Source organism: Camarhynchus parvulus, chromosome 1A (assembly GCF_901933205.1).
Source record: "Camarhynchus parvulus chromosome 1A, STF_HiC, whole genome shotgun sequence".
Taxonomy (NCBI): Eukaryota; Metazoa; Chordata; class Aves; order Passeriformes; family Thraupidae; genus Camarhynchus; species Camarhynchus parvulus.
This window is the reverse complement of record NC_044586.1, coordinates 55,241,280-55,259,693: the sequence shown is the minus strand read 5'-3', so window position 1 is coordinate 55,259,693 and position 18,414 is coordinate 55,241,280. Positions and strand designations below refer to the sequence as shown.

At 42.3% G+C, this 18,414-nt stretch overlaps 1 protein-coding gene across 1 annotated transcript in view; it reads right to left on the bottom strand.

Moving 5' to 3' along the window:
- CELSR1 (cadherin EGF LAG seven-pass G-type receptor 1) overlaps window positions 1–18,414 on the bottom strand; it is a 163,607-nt gene that overhangs the window by 63,039 nt on the left and 82,154 nt on the right. Inside the window, 3 exon segments of the mRNA XM_030959311.1 lie at window positions 5,057–5,145; window positions 7,762–7,877; window positions 12,214–12,436. Of these exon segments, the coding sequence (XP_030815171.1) occupies window positions 5,057–5,145; window positions 7,762–7,877; window positions 12,214–12,436 (428 nt within the window).

Genomic DNA, 18,414 nt, shown 5'->3' with positions numbered 1-18,414 from the left:
CAATGCACCTCTTGTCTTTTGAATTCACAACACACTGAAGATCAACCCTAATCACCCTCACTTCTTTCAAGTTTATCTCTAACTGAAGAATTTGCCTGTTTTCTCTGCAGTTTTCTTCAGGCTAAGTGCAGGTCTGTGTTCTGCTGGGTGGGAAGCACAGAGGGATGAGAGTCAGCAGGTCCCTACTAACTGTAATCACTCTGAAGGGGTGGGCTACTCCCAAGACAGCCAAATATCTGAAACAAAACCCATGGCATGTCTCAATCAAAGACATTCAAGGAGGGAGAGAAAGAACAGCAGCTTACTATTGATTATCAGATATGAGAATAAATCTCATCCCAGTTATGGAAAAAGAGTAATATTTGTCCTGAATAGCTCATCCTAGGAGACTGTAGGCTCAGAGACCAGTACAGTGGAGATACTCTCCTAGGCACCCACCATTTCACACCTCCTGACCATGGAAGTGGATCCCACCACAGGCACTGCCAAACAGCACACCGAAGTTGTTCCTTTTGTGAGTCACCCAGTGAGTCATTCAGGGCTTTGTTCACCCTATCCCCCAGAATTACTGCACTGCACATCAGACACTCACTGAGAGCTTGTTTCTATATGCTTTTCCCAGGTTTTCTGTCATTGAGGTAAAATTATCCTGTGCTCCTTTAAAGAGAGCACAAGGACCTTCTGCCTACAGAACAGTAACATCCTTAAGCAACTTGGATGTCATGTATGTATAAGTAACACATAATATACAGAGCATATAAATACAAATATACAGGTACATGCCCTCTATAATTAAAGGAACATGTCCATACTCAAAATATTTTTATGTTGTGCCAAATGATGAATTCTATCCTGAGGTAATGAGTCAGGTGAAACATTAACATAAGTTTGATGGTATATCTCAAATGCTGAACAGAACTGTGTTTCTATCAGGAGTTTGGGAGAGTGGCCTGAACTTTGCACTTAATTAAAAACACCACACACTACTGGGTTCAGTAAAATTTGCTGTTCCAGGTACTACCTACAATCATACATGACTCTGTATGTGCAATGAATGCCAGACAGTTCATATAATGCCATTGCTACTGAGCATCATCACCATCAAACATGGGTGTGCTCCTATTCCAAACAAGTATCAGCACAGCTAAAGCTGGTCGCTGTCACTCATGCTGCAGGCTCAGGAGAGCCAAAGGATGAGGACCAAGCTCCAGCAGAGGCTGACTATATTCGCATCACCTGGAGAGGAAGTATAGTACTGAGGCAAATAGGGCAGCTGACATTGCTGCTGCCCCCTACACCAGCTATCCTGTAAACAAGCAGCAGGCTGTTTCTACTATTTTTAAATTAGTTTCATTTACCAGGCTGAAATCTTCCCCCTCCTTCCACTTTTCCTTTCAAAATAATTTTTTAAATTCCATTTCTTCTAAATTTCTTATCAATATATACCTCTTGAGAAAGCAGGTCACCCACAGGTTACCTTTAATTCAATACCTCCCACTTGATTTTAATGGCTGCAAGATCAGGACCCCACTAAATAATGTGTCTGAGCTATCAGAGTCAGCAAGTGGCCTTCCTCCCTGTCTTCCCCCACTGTCAGCAAACATTGACAATGGCAAGTAACAGGTAAACTGATACTTTGCTACTGGGAAGCTGAAAAACTTCTAATATAGAACTGAAACCAGATAATGGTTATAAAACACTCCTAGTTCACTTCTGCTGTCTTATAACTTCTAATTCCTCCCCCTTGATGTCTTCCCTTCCAGAAATTCAATGCAGAGCCAACACTTGGTACAAGTTCCATGTGCCTCCTTCAGGCACTTCTACTGAAACCAGCTGGTTTCCTCCAACGAAGGGAGCATCCATTTCCATCACTACACAGTAAATGAAATGACATTGCTTCCCTTCCTCTGATACAATCTGTTTCCTTACTGCAATGTTTTACAGTGCTGGCACATAGCAGGGTTGGTAAGAAAGCATCAAATACTTGAACTGACAGAGAACTGCTTTGATGCCTCTCTGCAAACACAGAGGAGCAAAGCCAGCTCTGGACTTATCTTTTACTGATGAGGCTCCAGTGTTTGGTCCCAAGTGGCAGGGAACCTTTCATGATATGTAGTTAATTCTAAACCATCATTTTTCAACAACATTAAAGATAAACATTACCAAGCACATCGCTTCTGAGCTAAGTACAGAAAATACTTCACAGGAGTCACTTCTACACTTGTTTCTCATTTCATTATGGTTTTTAGCAAACTGACTTTGTGCAGGGTGACTTTGCACATCGCCAGGATACGTCTATTAAGAAAACAGCTGCTGCTCAAGTTTTTTAATGCAAGACAAATCAATAAATTGGATCTCCAAGGATATCTGTGATGATGATTATTCCCATGGACAACATTGGCAAGAGATGTCTAAAAAGGAGCAAAGACCAGAAGCTCCCCAGGCAAACAGCAGAATGGAAAAAGGGGGAGGCGCACCAAAGGGATGCTGGTGGAGGCAGCCCCTGTGGCCCTGCTGCCAGGAAAAGACAGAGGCAGACAGGAGGGAGGAGAGTCCAGAAGGGCCTGAAGGTGAGGATCAAACATGAGCCAGAGACAGGGAGGAGGGAGACAGCTCAGGGGAGCTTTGCATGCTCAGAAAGGTTTCTGAGCAGAACAAAGGGACTGTGTAGCCTTGGGATGATGAACTGCCACTGCAGTAGGATTCTGGAAAGCGTGGAAGGATGCAGTAGCTGTAAACTAATATGTGTGCATAATTTCATATTTCAAAACTCATGAGTTTTGGTCCTCTGTTATTCAAACATCTCAACTGTGTCAAGTTTAGACACAGCATCCCATTTATCTTGGCACAACTCAAATCCCTAAATTGTCCCTGTCTTTTCAACCTCCTCACAGGAACTTTACTTCCAGCTTTGTTAAAACATGAAGCAGCCAAGAAACTGCTGTACAAACAAATACCAGCTGAGGTGAAGGCTTAACCCTGGGGCAGGGTGTGGGGGCAGCCTGGTGGGCAGGGCTGCAGAGCTGCCTCCAGCTGTCACTGCCCTGCAGCACCCACTCCCTCTTCCACTGCTGGAGAGCTGGTGCGATGTGCAATTCTCAGATGTGCTGGGAAGTGCTGAGAGCACTCTGAATACATACTGGTGAGCATTTCCTACTTGTGCCATCTACTCAAAGTTGTGAGCTCCCCCCTCCAGCCCAAATTTAACCATCCTGCAATAAATGCTGCTAAGGGGAAGGTGATGACCTCAGTCTCTCACACGGACAGCAAAGGGCACAGTGCAGCTCTCCACACAGTGACCCTGCTTTTCATCACTTTCATGTCACACAAGTGGCAAAGGCAGTAAATCAGCAGTGTTTCCTGGTGTTTCACTCTGCTCTCCCTCTCTGCCATGAATTTTGTCCTGTTCAGTGGAGACTCGCTCATTTCACTTCAAAAAACTGGGGCAGAAGAAGAAAATGATGACAGGACACACATGTTAACAACGAGAAAACACCAGCTGCTAACATGGCTCACTACCAGTCTGCTTGAACCATAGCAAGCCCTGAAAATGAGGCAGGGGTTTATTTTTAACATCTGTGTCAGATCTCTTTGCCTTTTAAAGAGCGTTCCTCTGCTGCTCAGGCCCCTTATCTGCTCCTTGGCACTTCAGTGAGCTGGTCCAGCAGCTCTCCCTGCAGCTGTGCCCAGGGGCCTGAAAGCTGGAGTGTCCCTCCACTGCCTCAGCAAGTGCTGTGCACTCTGCCAGAGTAATCCTCTAACAAATATGCAGACCCGGAAACAGCAGAAGAGCTTCACAGTGTCCACAGATGTGTGCATAGCAACACACCAAGTTTCACTTCTACTTCTCTGGGCTCCAGATAGCGGAGAATATATTGCATATGTTAAGCACAAAACTTAATTAAGTTTAATTTTTTTTAAAATATAAAATACTAATAGAAAGCTTTTTACTACCTCAATAAAATATCCTTAGGCTAGGAGATCCTATCTAGGACTCAAAATAAAATTTTAATCCTCCCATTCAAACTGCCACACAAACTGTGATGAAAGGATGCAGCGCTGGAAAATAAAAAAACTTGCTGATCATATTAATCCTCCATCTTCCATTCAGCTTCCTACACCAGTATCCTGTTTCCTTTTTAACAGCCAACAATGCCTCTCTATTTCCTTATGTGATTCCCCTAAAATGCTCCATGTCAGACTTAAAAGCAACGTCTCTTAGTCACTAAATGAACTCTAATTTTTGTTATGGTTTATAGAAGATCTCTGACATCTACCTGTAAATAGTGACACTGTACACTCTAAAATCCTGCTTTGTGGTTCGTCATGAAATGGCTGCTCTGCACAGAGAGCCTGCAATGCTTTTAGTTTAGTCAGTCTGACCCTGTGACCAAGTGGCAGCAGAGGGACAGGGACCACAGAGTCCACCTCTGAGTGCCATGGACTGCATGCAGTGACAACTTTTGAGTTTCTCTTGTGTATCTTTTTATATAGCAGACCAAAAAAAACTATTTAGTAAGACAGTGCTTTATTACTGAAAGCTGTGAACCTTTTAATAATCATATTTTCCAGACCAGAGAAGCTAGTGCTAGCTAAACCCACCCTTTGACAAGAAAAGACAGCTATAGGAAAGAATTTTCTTTGTTTCAGGAAATTCTGCCCTAATGGTTGATAGTTATTACACTGAAGGCTGCTGCATAGCACATTTTTTTAACAAGACACAAATGAATCAGTTGGTTTAGATACACTGACACTTGTAACAGCTTAAAAAACTGAAAATGAAAATAGCTCCAAGTACATGAAGGTTTCCCTAGGAGTACTTCTGAAAAAAAACATACTACATCTAGTTTTGCTTTCCTGGGTCAAACCCCAAACATCCTATGAGAGAATTTTTGTCTCAGGCAAGGTAAGCAAGACCAGTACCATTTGTGCAGAGCTGTACCAAGGTGACTGGTGAAACAAATGCAATTCAGGTCACCTGCATATGTCAGGTCAGAGCTAGCTGCCCCTGTTGCTGTATGAACAGCAGGGCTAGCAGCAGCAGAATCAGCCTTACCTTGTTGTAGTACTGCACCTGCACCGAGTGCCACTGCCCGTCGCTGACCCCGCCCGCAATGAACGGCGCCACCGTCGTGGTTGTCTCCCCTGCAAAAACAGCCAGGAGGGAAAAGTGAGCCACCATCACTGCAAGGAACAGAGAGACTCTCACTGGGCACAGCATGCAGACACCTTGCTTCTTCAGGGAGGAAATTGGGTTTGTCCTGCAAGAAAATAAATACCTCCATTTCCATGGAGTTACTCTGGTGCACAGAAACCAGCTTCTGGCACATTTGGGTGAATTATGTTGGTTTTTATCACGCTTCTGCAAAGCATGGTAGCAGATGCATTGGGTAGATACAGCTATTGCTGAAGTGACCAACTGAGGGAGAAATGTACATGAATTTTTCTGCATTTTTGCCAAAAGCACCCTTTGAGGTGTTTTTTAGTATGATTATTGTGATGGGTTATTTTGTCAGGGAAGGGAAGCTACTCCCTGTTAGAGCTGAGAAAGTGAAATCCAAAAGTACTCTAGTACAAAACCCATGGTAACCTTGGGCTCAGCAAAATTTTACCAGTGATTAATGAAATTATTGGCAGCCTTTCAGTGTTTATATTTGAAAGCAAGGCTTTGCCATTGCAATTGGAAAGCTGAAGCTTTTAAGCCAGGACAGAGTCAGCAGACCCAGCTCAGTAACCAGGCATATCTGTTTCAAGGTAGCAGCAAAATAAACATTCATGTTGAAAGTACATAGGCCTGGCACAGCAGAGATTGCTCACCCTTTCTTTTTTTTTTTTTTAACAGTTGGAAAATTCTATATAATAAACCACAGGAAAAGTAACTCCCCCCGTAAACTAACAAAAGTCATAGTATTGTTGAGCTTAAAATGTACTTTCAACTCTATATTTGCAACAAATATCTAAGTCAACTATTATTCTTGTGTCCCCTACTCTCCTTTAACTCCCATCCTATATATTTCTGTGATTTAAACAATACATATTTCAGTTTAGCATGTATGACATCCTGCTATGATGGTTTTTATCATTTAGTGATAAAATCTATACAAATAATTGGGCTTTCTATTCAGCTATCAAGTGTCTGCAAAAGGAAGATCACTGTTCTGCAATCCTTTTGCTCTGCTTTCTGAGAAAAAGTTGTTGCGACACGTAACACAGTGAGATCAGATGTCCAAAACTTGTACTGTTCATTAAAAGCCACTTAAAACTATAAAACATAAACCATTCTCCTTCCAAAGAAAATACCATTTGTAATATGCAGGACCAGACCTGCTCTCAGGTGCAGCAGTGGAAATCTAAATTTAGTTTCATGTATCTTAAAGCAGTTCCTTCACATTTAAATGCATATAAGTGCAAGCAGAGTTTATTTTTTCCCATTCATCCTCAGGGTACCTTCCAAGCAATTTGATTCAAGTTTAGACAGGTGAAGCAGAGCTACAGAAGAAAGCACATCTCTCTGCAGCATGTTTTTTCCTTACACTAATCCATTCAGAAACCTGCCTTAAAATCTAATTTGGACAACTTTCAGGTAAAAAAGGGGAAATGTAACTGGATATCTTCAACCCAAAGGGCCCACAAATGCACTCAGCATTGCTGGTAAATCAATGGGGTCACATGGGATTTACCATGGGGTCTGAGGGCAGCAGCCATCACTGGTGATGAGTGTGCAATATCAATGCAGGCTGTGCTTCTGCTTCTATGGCTTTACTGCTTGCAATGTCTCACTTTCCACAAAAATAAAACAGGAGCTGACTGGGGCCCACATGTCTGCCCTGAATATGGATAATGGGAAGTAGCAGGATTATTTCCTGAACTACATGCCCAATATAGAGGCACAAACATCTCACTTGACCTACACATAACTCCACTTGACTTAAAGGACAACAGCCCTTTCTAGATATTTGTTTTAGTTTCAGTAGAAAAAACCTTAAACCTGTGACAACCAGAGTTTGTCTGCACTACTGAGATTTCATTAAGTCACCAAAGCCTTGCCACCGAAAGCACAGGTCTGCTTCTGGGCATATGTCCTGCCTGAACTTTGCTTTTCAGGCCTCCCCTCTCTCTTCTCCAACAAGCACCAAAGACACTTGCTCAGTCCTAGTGCAGAAAGCAGCCAAAGCTGCCACTTGTTGTTTCCTGGCCCACTGTAGCAATGAGCATGCAGCTCTCTTCAATTTGTTGTTTTTTATGGCTTCTTCTAAGAGGAGGTGCTTCTCCAGGGCAGAAATGCATTCTAGAGACAGCACTGCTCCTCCCCAATCCCTAATGAATGGCAGACCATTTTCACTTCTGCTAGCTTTTCCTTTGGCTTGCATTGATTTTTAAGATAACATTTATGCACCTCTGATGGTGTACTATAAACACACAACATTTATGACAGTATGATAAAATGAAGTCTCATTTAAATTTAAGCAAACATTGGCTTGGAGGCCCGCATTCAGGCTAGTGCCAATCTTTTATAGTAGTCATAAACTCTGGCTTTTATAACCGATATGTTGACAAGCTCCTGTCTACGACAGTGAGAGTAATCACCACAAACCGCTACAATCTGGAGTACGCCCGGCATCAGTTGTTTACTGTGCAATGTCAGCCAGTAAATTAATGAGGCAGCAAATAGCCATATAAAATCACTGAAGTGCATTTCCAAATGGCTTGAGAGGATCTCCTGACTTCAAGGAGGAATGCTTGACTCAAGTGACAGCTCACCTGCAGAGAAGGTGAGCTGGATCTGCTCCTCAATGATCTCCAAGGCAATGAAGTCGTGCTTCTCGTTGAAACGCCCATTGTAGAGGAGGAGGGCGTTCCTCTCCCTGGTTGCAAACCTAGAACACAGAGACATGGAGTTAGCTTGTGCTTAACAGCTTATGGATTAAAGAGTGATGGTCAAGTCACCCAGAAGAAAGGAGGCTTTGTGTTTAGCAGATAAACAAGCCTTTGAATCAATCTGCAGACAGAAAATTGTAAAACTGAGGAGTCAGCCGCAGGATAAATCTACTCTTTCACAATCAACAAGGCAAGCAGATGGAAATTACAGAAATCTACTCTGCAGAGATCTGCTGACCCTCACGAGGGCTAAAATTAGGCAGACACAAGATGCAACAGCAGTATCTGACACTCGCCAAACAGTAGCACTTACTACACTCTTCAAACAGTGTGACAGCTAGAAAGCATTTCACTTCAAAGGAGGGATCCTTGCTGCCTGCTTGCTGTCTAAATGCTACAGCGTCCTAGGACAGTCACCAACTGATTAAAAAAGCCTGATGGGGGAATAAGGCGAAAGATAAGAGTTACTTTAATAATGCCATGTGGAAAATCAGAGTTAGTCAATCAACAGGTCAGTCAATTGGAAGAAGGAAAATAAACACTCAAATGATTTCACTAGATCAGCACCAACAGGTGCATTTGGGTTTTGTTTTTCTTGTGCAACTAATATGGGATGTATCTTTCTTGCAGAAAAAGGGGAAACCCCTCTTTTAAAAAAGCCTATTTTTTTTTGTCAGCACAGACCATTTTTTAAATATTTCTGCTTGTTGTGAGTATTTTATATTTTTAATTGAATTCTCTTATCTCTGGAGAATTGCACACAGCTTTCATCTACTCAGAAATGCAAAAAAAAATTACACTTTACATAAACATTTTTACAAAGATTAATATTAGATAAAGAGAGAAAAAGAGAGAAATCATGGGAATTTCTTGCGTTTCCCAATGGCAATTTAGTCTGATTTTGTATCTTGAACTTCAGGAAATATGCCTGATTTAAATTAACCCATTTTCCTACAAATGAATGAAATACTGAACACAGCTAATGAAATGAAATCTGTCTTCCACAGACACAAGAAGTGACTCGTGCCTGTCATATCATGTCTAATAGCAAGAATCTCACGTGATGCAGCAAAACCTGCATTTCAGAATGGGAACCAAGCAGTATTTTAGAATACTAGGGTTGGTATTTGAAGGAAAAAGTTCCAAAGATAAAGAATAATTTTTACCAAAATTTTTTGTCAGACATATGTATGCTGTGGATCACACTGATTATAGAGACCTTTCAGAATTTGAGCTACATAGAAATGGGAAATTTTATTCATATATTTTTTAATGTTTTTGAAGGAAAATGAATTGTTCTGGTTCAAAAAACAGAAGTCACAAATTTGATATTTCCTGTAAAATTCAAATTTCAAAGAATATGCATTATAGTACATAAAAATATTAATTAATGTTTGATTACTTTTAATTAGTTTTGATATACATATTTATTTATAGTTTTATCATAGTATAATAGTATACAAGTAAAATGCAAACTAAATTAATTAAAATAATACCATTGAAATATACCAATATTATCAAAACACGGATTTAATTTTCACTTTTCACCATCACCATCCTGTTTAACAGGAATACAGTGCCTGTTAAACATTTCCCAAGACTAGTTTTTCATGGATAACTGCTTCATCCAAATATTTTGATCTGTGCAGAATAATGCCAGTGCTGCTTCTTCAGTGGGCAGGAAGATTTAGTCTGGCAGCAATAACAGGAAGCTTAGTTCTTTTTGAAAATATTTTCTCATATTCTTACAATTTCCTACAATAATTTTAAGTATGAAACCATTCTTTATTAAACTAATACGTTATGAAGCCATTTTGTATATTTCTTTATCTGTGTTCAGTTCCATTCTTTGCCACTAGTCAAAAGCAACTTTTATATTATACTTGTTGTTAAAAGCACTACTGCTTTTGAACTCGTCTGGTTGTCACCCACCAGCTGGGGGGAAAAATGCTGTTTTTTCATAGAAGGGATATTTTTCATTTCATGACACAGGAAGCAAAAGACTCTTTCTTACCGAATTTTGCAAAAATAATGAGAAAACCTCTCCAATAAGTGTCTCTTGGAGTGAAGGAGCAGTAAGTGTTGGAATTAAGCAAGGAAGATACATAATATTGGGAGCAGAAAGACATGCATGGTCAGTAACTTAAATACTTAAAAAACCCATTTTAGTTATGAGACTGGACAAGGCAAATATTCTGCTCTTTGCTAGGAGTGGGTCATTGAGGCTGAGGGAAGCTGCACTCCCTGGGATTTTACAAATGCTCCCAAATCACAAAACATGTAATGGTAAATCATCATCATTAGCAGTCAAACTGCTAATTCTTGCTGATCCTCACATAATGTTTTCCTCCTCCACTGAAGGATAATAAAAGCCAAAGAAATAGCTAGTGTAAATAAAAGTGAACTTCAGGTATGAAAAGCTAAATGTGTGGCCATTGCAGACAGTGGGGGATGAACCTCACAATGGCCTAGAAATCTTACAGTCACACCAAATGGAGTAGGCAGCGTTTAGCTCATGACTAAATAAGCCATCGTGGTTCTAAAGATGGTGAAGAAACCACGGTGTAAGGACTACTCTTGTACAGTACTTTGCTATTTCTCAACAACCTCTACACAGGGCATTTGAGTAATTTTAACTTAAAGCACCCTAAATGTCAAAGCCCTCTTTCCAAAAGCCTGAAAAATGATACCTCATGGCTGAGGGGACAAGTCAAGGGTAGTGCAGGCAATTCAAGCTGGCAGCCAGCCCAGACTGCACCTTTGTTTGCTCACTGTGGGTCTGACAAATCCAACAGAGCCATTTGCTCCTCAGTTTTTCTGTGTACTTAGACCTGATGCTCTAAAACAATCTTCACAGGCACAATTCTCTCTTGGCTTGTGTGCAAACCACATCTGTGCTTTCTGATTTAACCAAAATTTCAAGATTCCATAAAATTTTGACTTTAGGATTAAGGCAGATGAAAGATAAAATGGTAGAAATCCTAAAATGATAGAATGGTTTGGGTTGGAAGAGACCATAAAGACCATCCAGTTCCAGCCCCCTGCCATGGGCAGGGACAGCTGCCACTAGACCAGGTTGCTCCAAGTTCCATCCAGCCTGGCCTTGAACATTTACAAGGATGGGGCATTACTTACCTCTATTAATAGTAGCATTACATGGGGAGTCTCTCTGGGATCTTAGCTCAGGAAAGTAAACTATGCTAAAGAACAGTACTGAAAAAAATGCTGTAAAAAACTGACCTGGCTCCTGACAGATATGAAACACCAGGTAATGGCTGGGTGCTGGAGGAGACATGAGCCTGAAGCCTGTCTGACCTCCCAGAGCACTTTCTCTGGGCAGATACACACGCAGCTCTGCCCTTGCAGCTGCTGCTGTACCTATCAAAAATTCCCAGCTCTGCTCTTTGGGGTCAGGACTAACACATTTTGTGTTGTTTACTCAGTCAGCTGTGAGGGAAAACCAAAAATCAATCCTGACCAGCTAAACCATGGGAGAGCGGCAAACCCAGAAGAGGGGTTTTCCCTGGTGAGGGAGAGCCCTTGCCCATGACTGTGCCTGCTATCATTGCTTGTCCTTGCCCACCTGAGCACCCCCAGGAGAAAAGTGAGAGCCCAGAAGAAGACTTCCCAACATGTGGATGTTGGGGCAGGTTGGATGGGGATAAGACTAGAGCCTGAGAGCTGGGATGGGACCAGAAGCAGGACCTGGGTGTGAAGGCCAGAAGGAGCTAAGTGAGGAGCTGGACCAGTTGGGGTTGTCCCAAAGCAAGAACCTGAGAAGGACCAGATGGTGGTCAGCCATACGTCCTCTCACAGGTGAGGAAACAGGAGATGGGAAGAGTGCTCCCAAGCAAGGAGCACAAATGGATTGGTTCTGAAGCTGGGCTGAAGGTCAGGAAGCCAAAGGCCCAGACAGTAAAAGTATCAAACCCAACATTCACCCCAGCACTTCACAAATGGATTGGTTCTGAAGCTGGGCTGAAGATCAGGAAGCCAAAAGCCCAGACAGTAAAAGTGCCAAATCCAACATTCACCCCAGCACTTCTGCAGCTCAAGGCTGGTGATGGGTGGCCAGAGTGGTCCTGGTATCCATTCTCCCCTCTCCATCACCCTGTGTTACAACAGGGAAGGTTGTGAGTCAGCAACACAGCAACATCCACAGCAGGGCAGAAAGTCAAATGCTTTCAAATAACATGCCCTGCTCACAGGAGTCACTGTCAGACATCCCTGCAGTGACCTTCAGGGGCAGGTCTTTGGTGGCCATCAGTACATGCCAAACAGTCCCAAGCTGGAGCGAGAAGCCGCCAGCCCCAGAACCCTCCCTCTGGGACTCACATGAGGGAGACGGTGAAGTGGAAGCGCTGCCGCAGCCCCTTGAAGGTGATGAAGGACTGAGGGGGGAAGCTCCTGGTGGTCATCTCGCAGTAGGGCCGCTCGTACTCGCCGGGGGGGCACTCGCACTTGAAGCCCCCGATGAGCAGGTTCACGCAGGTGCCCCCGTTCTTGCACACGCCCGGAGCGCAGCGGCCGGAGCGCGCGTTCACCTCGCAGGACTCTCCTGCAACGGGAGAAACAGACGTCAGGGAAGGGGGCACCTCAGCCCAGCATCAAGCTGAGACACTCAGCTACCCAAGGGGTTCTGCTACAGGTCAAGCTGCTTCCAAACTTCTGCACCTGTTCCCCATAGCAAATGCGGTACAAGCCTGTGATTGCTGGGGATAAGAATGCTGCATCTTCTTCAAGCCTGAATTTTCAGGGAAGTGTGGAATATGATTTGCTGAGCAATCCTCTTGCAAATATCCAACAACATTGGCCTATGGTTTTCAGATTCCTTGGCTGCTTCCAAACTGAGTGACAAGTACAGACCTGGTGACGGATCTAGATGAGGGAGGTAAAAACCTGCACATTCTCTGTCAACCAAAATATGTGCAAATTGTTTTGGTATTTAACTATAGTTGGAAATTGCGTAAAACAGATAAATGGTTGCACTTTGTCTCAAATGGGATTTGGCTTTGCTGCCCATAGTGGCAGCAGGACATGGCTGAGCTCATGACAAAGCTCTCAAAATGTCTATAGCAAGAATAAGCAGGATACAGATGACAGAGGGATTGCTTCCACCTTTTCCCACACATGCATCCTGCAGGTGATGACAATTTTCTGAACCCTTTGGAGAAGGGCACATTAACTCTCCATAGAAGTTATGGATTCTGTGTGCCACTTGCTAAGTTTTTTCACCCCTAAATAATTTGTCTTTATTCATCCCCAAAGCATGTAGTAGGATGTGTTAAATACAATAGTAAAGAATGCAGTGTTTTGCTTTGTATGTATGCCATGGGTTTCTGTCCTGTGCTTGCTGAAAATCTGAGAATGAATCCCAATTTAAAAGCAAAAATGTACAGAGGATATTAATTTTAAAATATCTGCTGTGGCTGGGACAAAAGCAGCTGCTGCATTATCATTGTACAGAAAGCCAAACCCTCTGTGTGAGTTAATTAGTTAACACTGGTGTTTTGACATGTGTCTTCCTATGGTATGTTCACATCCCACATGTAAAACTGTTCAGAGAAACTGGAGGTGGCATATACAGCTGAATTGAACCCAGTAGCGGTGTCTGACAATTAAATGTAGAGCAATACTACTCAACACAGCCAGCTGAAGGAATACATTTCTAACACTTCAGTGTTTGCAAGACCACTGCCACCAGATGATACAATTACATTGGGACAGGCTTTTTACAGTGCTCAGCAACAGGACAAGCGGCAACAGGCACAGACTGAAAAGCAGGAAGTTCCATCTGAGAATGAGAAAAACCTTCTGTCCTTTGAGGATGGCAGAGCACTGGAATGAGCTGCCCAGAGAGGCTGTGGAGTCTCTTTCAGAGGAGATATTTGAAACTCATCTGGACATGATCCTGTGCAACTTGCTGTGGGTGACCCTGCTTTGGCAGGGGTTTGGAGGAGCAGAGACCCCTTCCAACCCTAACCATTCTGTGGTCCTGTGATTGATCCAAGCACAGTTAAAACCGTGAAAACACATTCCTGCACGAAAGTAAAAGCAGCAGGAGTTGTGGGCAGTGACTCATTAACAAAGGCAAATTTAAATGGAAAGTTTTGTTCCATTTAGTGCTCCACAGCCCAGCTCCCACAGGTTCCCACGCCAAAGCTGCCCACACCAGGAGGCTGAAGGCAGCAATACCCTGCACCCTCTGCACCCAGAGCTGGGTCTGCACCTCCTTTCTGTGCCAGGCTGTAAATGCCATGGTTTGCAGCTGGTTTAGCCACTGCCCCAAGGGCAGTGATCTCGGAGATAAGGTGAGGCAGGCAGCTTGGTGGTTTTGGCTCTCCGGCTTTGCTGCCTTTTTCTTCTTGCACCAACATCACTTGCCTTTCAGACCAGGTATGGCTTAAGCTGGCAAAATGCAGGAGCAAACACAAGACTGCTGTGATCAGGAGCCAGGCACATCCCATCCAGGTGGGGCCAGCTCTGGAGGATGGACCTGCTCTGTGCATTACTCTGAACTAATAACCCACACAGCCTTGAGTCCAAGCCTGGGCTTAGAGCTTCTCTCCTTCAGCACTCATGTTCCTATATTCTCACTTTAACATATTAAGTGAAATGCTGTGAAAATCACTTGATAAATATCTTCCTGTTTCAATTTATCAGCTCTACAGATCAGGCAAGATTATGTGAATACACTTTCCTTAATATTTTTAAACGCTCTATAATGTGTTTCTTTTGGAAAAATATGTATATATCATCCAAGACATCCCTCAGTATACTGGATATGGTGCACACATGCATCAGATGTTTTAAGAGGACACTACAGCAAGCACTTGTTGAAGATCCACTGCATAAGCACAGCCCTTATACACATATCTTGTGTACCAAAACTCTCAAAAAAGTGGAAAAACAAAATTCCTACAGAAAGAAAAAACAGAGGTTTGTTGCTTTAAAAAAGTAGTAGGATATTTTGTGAAATAACTCCCTGACTCACAGAAGAATGTAATCTTCAAGGCTTTCTGGGAACAGAATGATGTATTTTGTAAAAGCAAATAACACGAAGGTTTGAATACACAGAGAGAGAAAGGGTGAGCTAAAAGGAGAGATTCCTGGCATTGCAGCATGCTGTGGAAATGCCATGGCAATACAGAGGTGAAATATAAAAGCCTAAACTGGAAGTCACTGATGGTTCTGTATTAATTCTGTGTTATAACAAGAATGTATATACCATTTGTTTAGGTACCTATACAGCCATAAAACCATTTAAGAGAAAAGCTTACAGAAAAGTTATATTGTATTGTTTTTATTCCTTCTTTTCATTATGATGTGTAAAGAAGTAAATTAAAATAAAATACTTCAAGATTCTTTGTCCCATATTTATTCAGTTGTAGCATCATTGATGTCCCAGTTACTAAAATTATTCTGAATTCTCTTAAGTCTGTAATGTAAATGAGGACTGCATTTGATGCATACTCTTTGATGTTGAATTTTCATATTTTATGTGCATTTACCAAAATATATTAAAATAGTGGTTTTGAAATCTCAACAGTAAATCCAAGGTGTCACTGTGCTTTGAGGCACAAAGGTTACCAAAAAGCCTTTTGTTTTTTAAACTTAGAAACCTTAATTACCCTTTTCTCCAAAAGTGCCTGGAATTATTTAGAAACAGAGCATTTTTGCCCTTTGGAGTAGCCATCTGAGCAAGAATTTGAAGCTCTGCTTTGATCAGGACTGGCAACAGAAGGCACCTTTGTGTCACCCTTGGGTTTGTCATTTTCAAGGGCAGCCACCTCCCCTTGGACCCACCACTGTCCCACAGCTCTGCCCTGCAGGAGTTTTGAGGCACAGCCTAAAAACCATCCTCAGAATTTGAACCAAAGCCTGCATGGACTTGAAGGAAGAGCTGGTTGCTGGCTGGAGCCAGAAGGCCCTAAGGGAAGAGCTGCTTGAGGAGCAGGAGAGGAAGGAGCTGCCTGTGCCAGCCCTGGGAATGAAAAGCGCCTCAGTGCCTGCTCGCAGCTGAAGGTCGGAGGGCTGGCACGTGCCATCAAAAGGGTGGCCTCACAGTCTGGTAGGAAAAAATAGCACAGAAGAGGGAGAGCTGCTGTGCAGTGAGGGTCTGGAGGGGCTGGGGTGATAAAAGCACAGCCCAAATAGCTGTCACACACAGCCTGGGGTCAGTCTGTGAGGCTGGTGATGTTAGCATGGCTCAGCCACTCACCCAGCCTGTGAAACCCTCCTTTGCTCCTCACAGCATTTCCTTGACTAATATAATTTCATTTTTCACACTGGCTTGCATTTTAGGAATCACTGAACAAACTAGTTACACATCATAGCTCTGTGAGATCCAAGCAGGGGATGTGAAGCTCAGGCCCTCCAGCTGCTGAAGCTAAAGCATGCACTCAGATAACACGGGCTGTGGCTGCCTGTTATCTGCCAGCAGATTCCTGGCCTTTGAAAAAATTCTGCCCTTGCCAGAAAATGATTTACTGTAACATGGCAGTAGCTGAACTTATAGGCTCCCAATTAATACTGATGACTTTTAAAGTTATTAGTCCTGTGGCTTTTCTGCAGCCCTTTATGTAGTGCTTCCAGTGTTTAAAGCCCTTGAGATCAAAATGTCATAGTTGCTTTGGACACTGCAAACTATTTACAAACATCCTATATTTAATACATAGCTATCCTCTTTGATTTTAGGACTAATGTTACAAAGATGTTAGTCATAAAGTTTCTGTTATTAAGTTTATTTAAGTGAGGACACCACAATAGCAGGTGCAAAATAACAAGAACAGGCAAATACAAAGGCTGGCTAGATTTGGTCTTCCTCTGACCGATTCCAAATAAAGTAATAAAAGTTTAACTAATAAACAATAAATGGTGATGAAAAAAGGGAAAAGAAATAAAAATAAGCTGTCTTAAAACTGAGACAATAATCTCACAATTGCAGATGCCTTGTGAGCTGAACATTGTGGGTTTCAAGCAACACCCTGGTGTGCATCAATAAGCTGGTCTTCGCAAAAATCTGAAAACTGTAGTTTTGCTGATGGGTTGTTTGACTTTACCACAACGTTGTAAAATATTTGAAAGTTTACTGGAAACAAGATGATGGCATCCAAATACATACAGAATTCCTCTTCACGTTCAGTTAACTGCAGTGTGTTTCACCAATACCCTGGTTTAGGGACTAGTCCTCAAATTTTTTACTATTCTCTGATTGTATTCAACTGAAACAGTACATTAAATATATATTTACATGAAGCAGCAAATTTGCACTGATGTTCTTTTTTCATCAGTTTCCCTGGACACATTAATTTTTTACTCACTGTCTGTAATTGTTTGAACTGATTCTTTTCTCCTTTCCTCATCCTGCCACTTGCTCTAGACACATATTAATTTTCTCTACGCTTATAGTTGCTTTGCCAGAATAAACAGCATGTTGAGAAGCTGATTTAAGCAGCTGACCTAAAATTATATACTTTAAAATGGAAAGGAGAATCCATAAGAATTAAGGCACAAGGAGAAACAATAAGAAATAGAACAACTAAAGTCTTAAAACAATTCCTATTGACCATTTGCCCTAATAAAGAACCAACTACATTAAAAATGCATTTGCTGTCTTGCACATTATGGGAAATCAATCCTCCTTTTCCTCTAGTAATTAAAGCACTACTAACCTTACATGACAATTGGCACCAGAGCAATCAGTGCACTAAGAAATAAGAATGTTGTTAAAAACAAATTAGCTGCAGAATCAGCTTGGAAATCTACTGGGACAAAAGATAGAGGTTGGGATCCTGTGCTTCAGGGGTGGTTTCACTGTAGTTCAGAGGAGTAGGAGTTACCACAGTCCCCTCCTTTCCCCAGGCATGCTGCAGTTCCCTCCCCCTCCCTTGTGCAGGCATTCATGTAATCCTGCAGCTGACTGATTTGTAGAGCTAAGATGGCAAAACACCATTCATTTCTTTATTGAAGTGTTAGTGATCTTCAGATTAAGTCCCTTCTAGAACTGATGGGATAAATAGCACAGCAAGCACATGGGAAGGAGGCAGGACCACGCACCCAGGAATTCTTAGAAAGGTTTAACTGTTATGGAAATGCAGCTTTGAGCCATTTTAGATGGCTCATCTGTGAGTCCAGTGGCTCAATGCTTGCCTTAGGAGAACTGAATCAACATCTCCAGTAGATACCCACCTCTCTACACTGGTTGTACACGGATGTACTGCAGGAAAATTTGCCTAAAACATAGGTGTGATTCAAATAATAAAAATTAGCACAGGATTTTTTCCATAAAGGGAAATTCATTACTTGATAAAGGGAAATTCAGTGGCTCTGTGGTGCATGAGTCTACCCTCAGAACCTACTGGGAGGTCAGCTTTACCTCCCAGCAAATTGGCAGCAAATGCCAACTACCAATGAAATGTGACACAAACAAACAAACAGACAAACAAACAAACAAACATCTACTGGGTTTATGAGAGAAGTTAGAGAGCAGCTACCCAGAAACATTAGCCTGCTCATTCTGAATGGTGGAGAAAC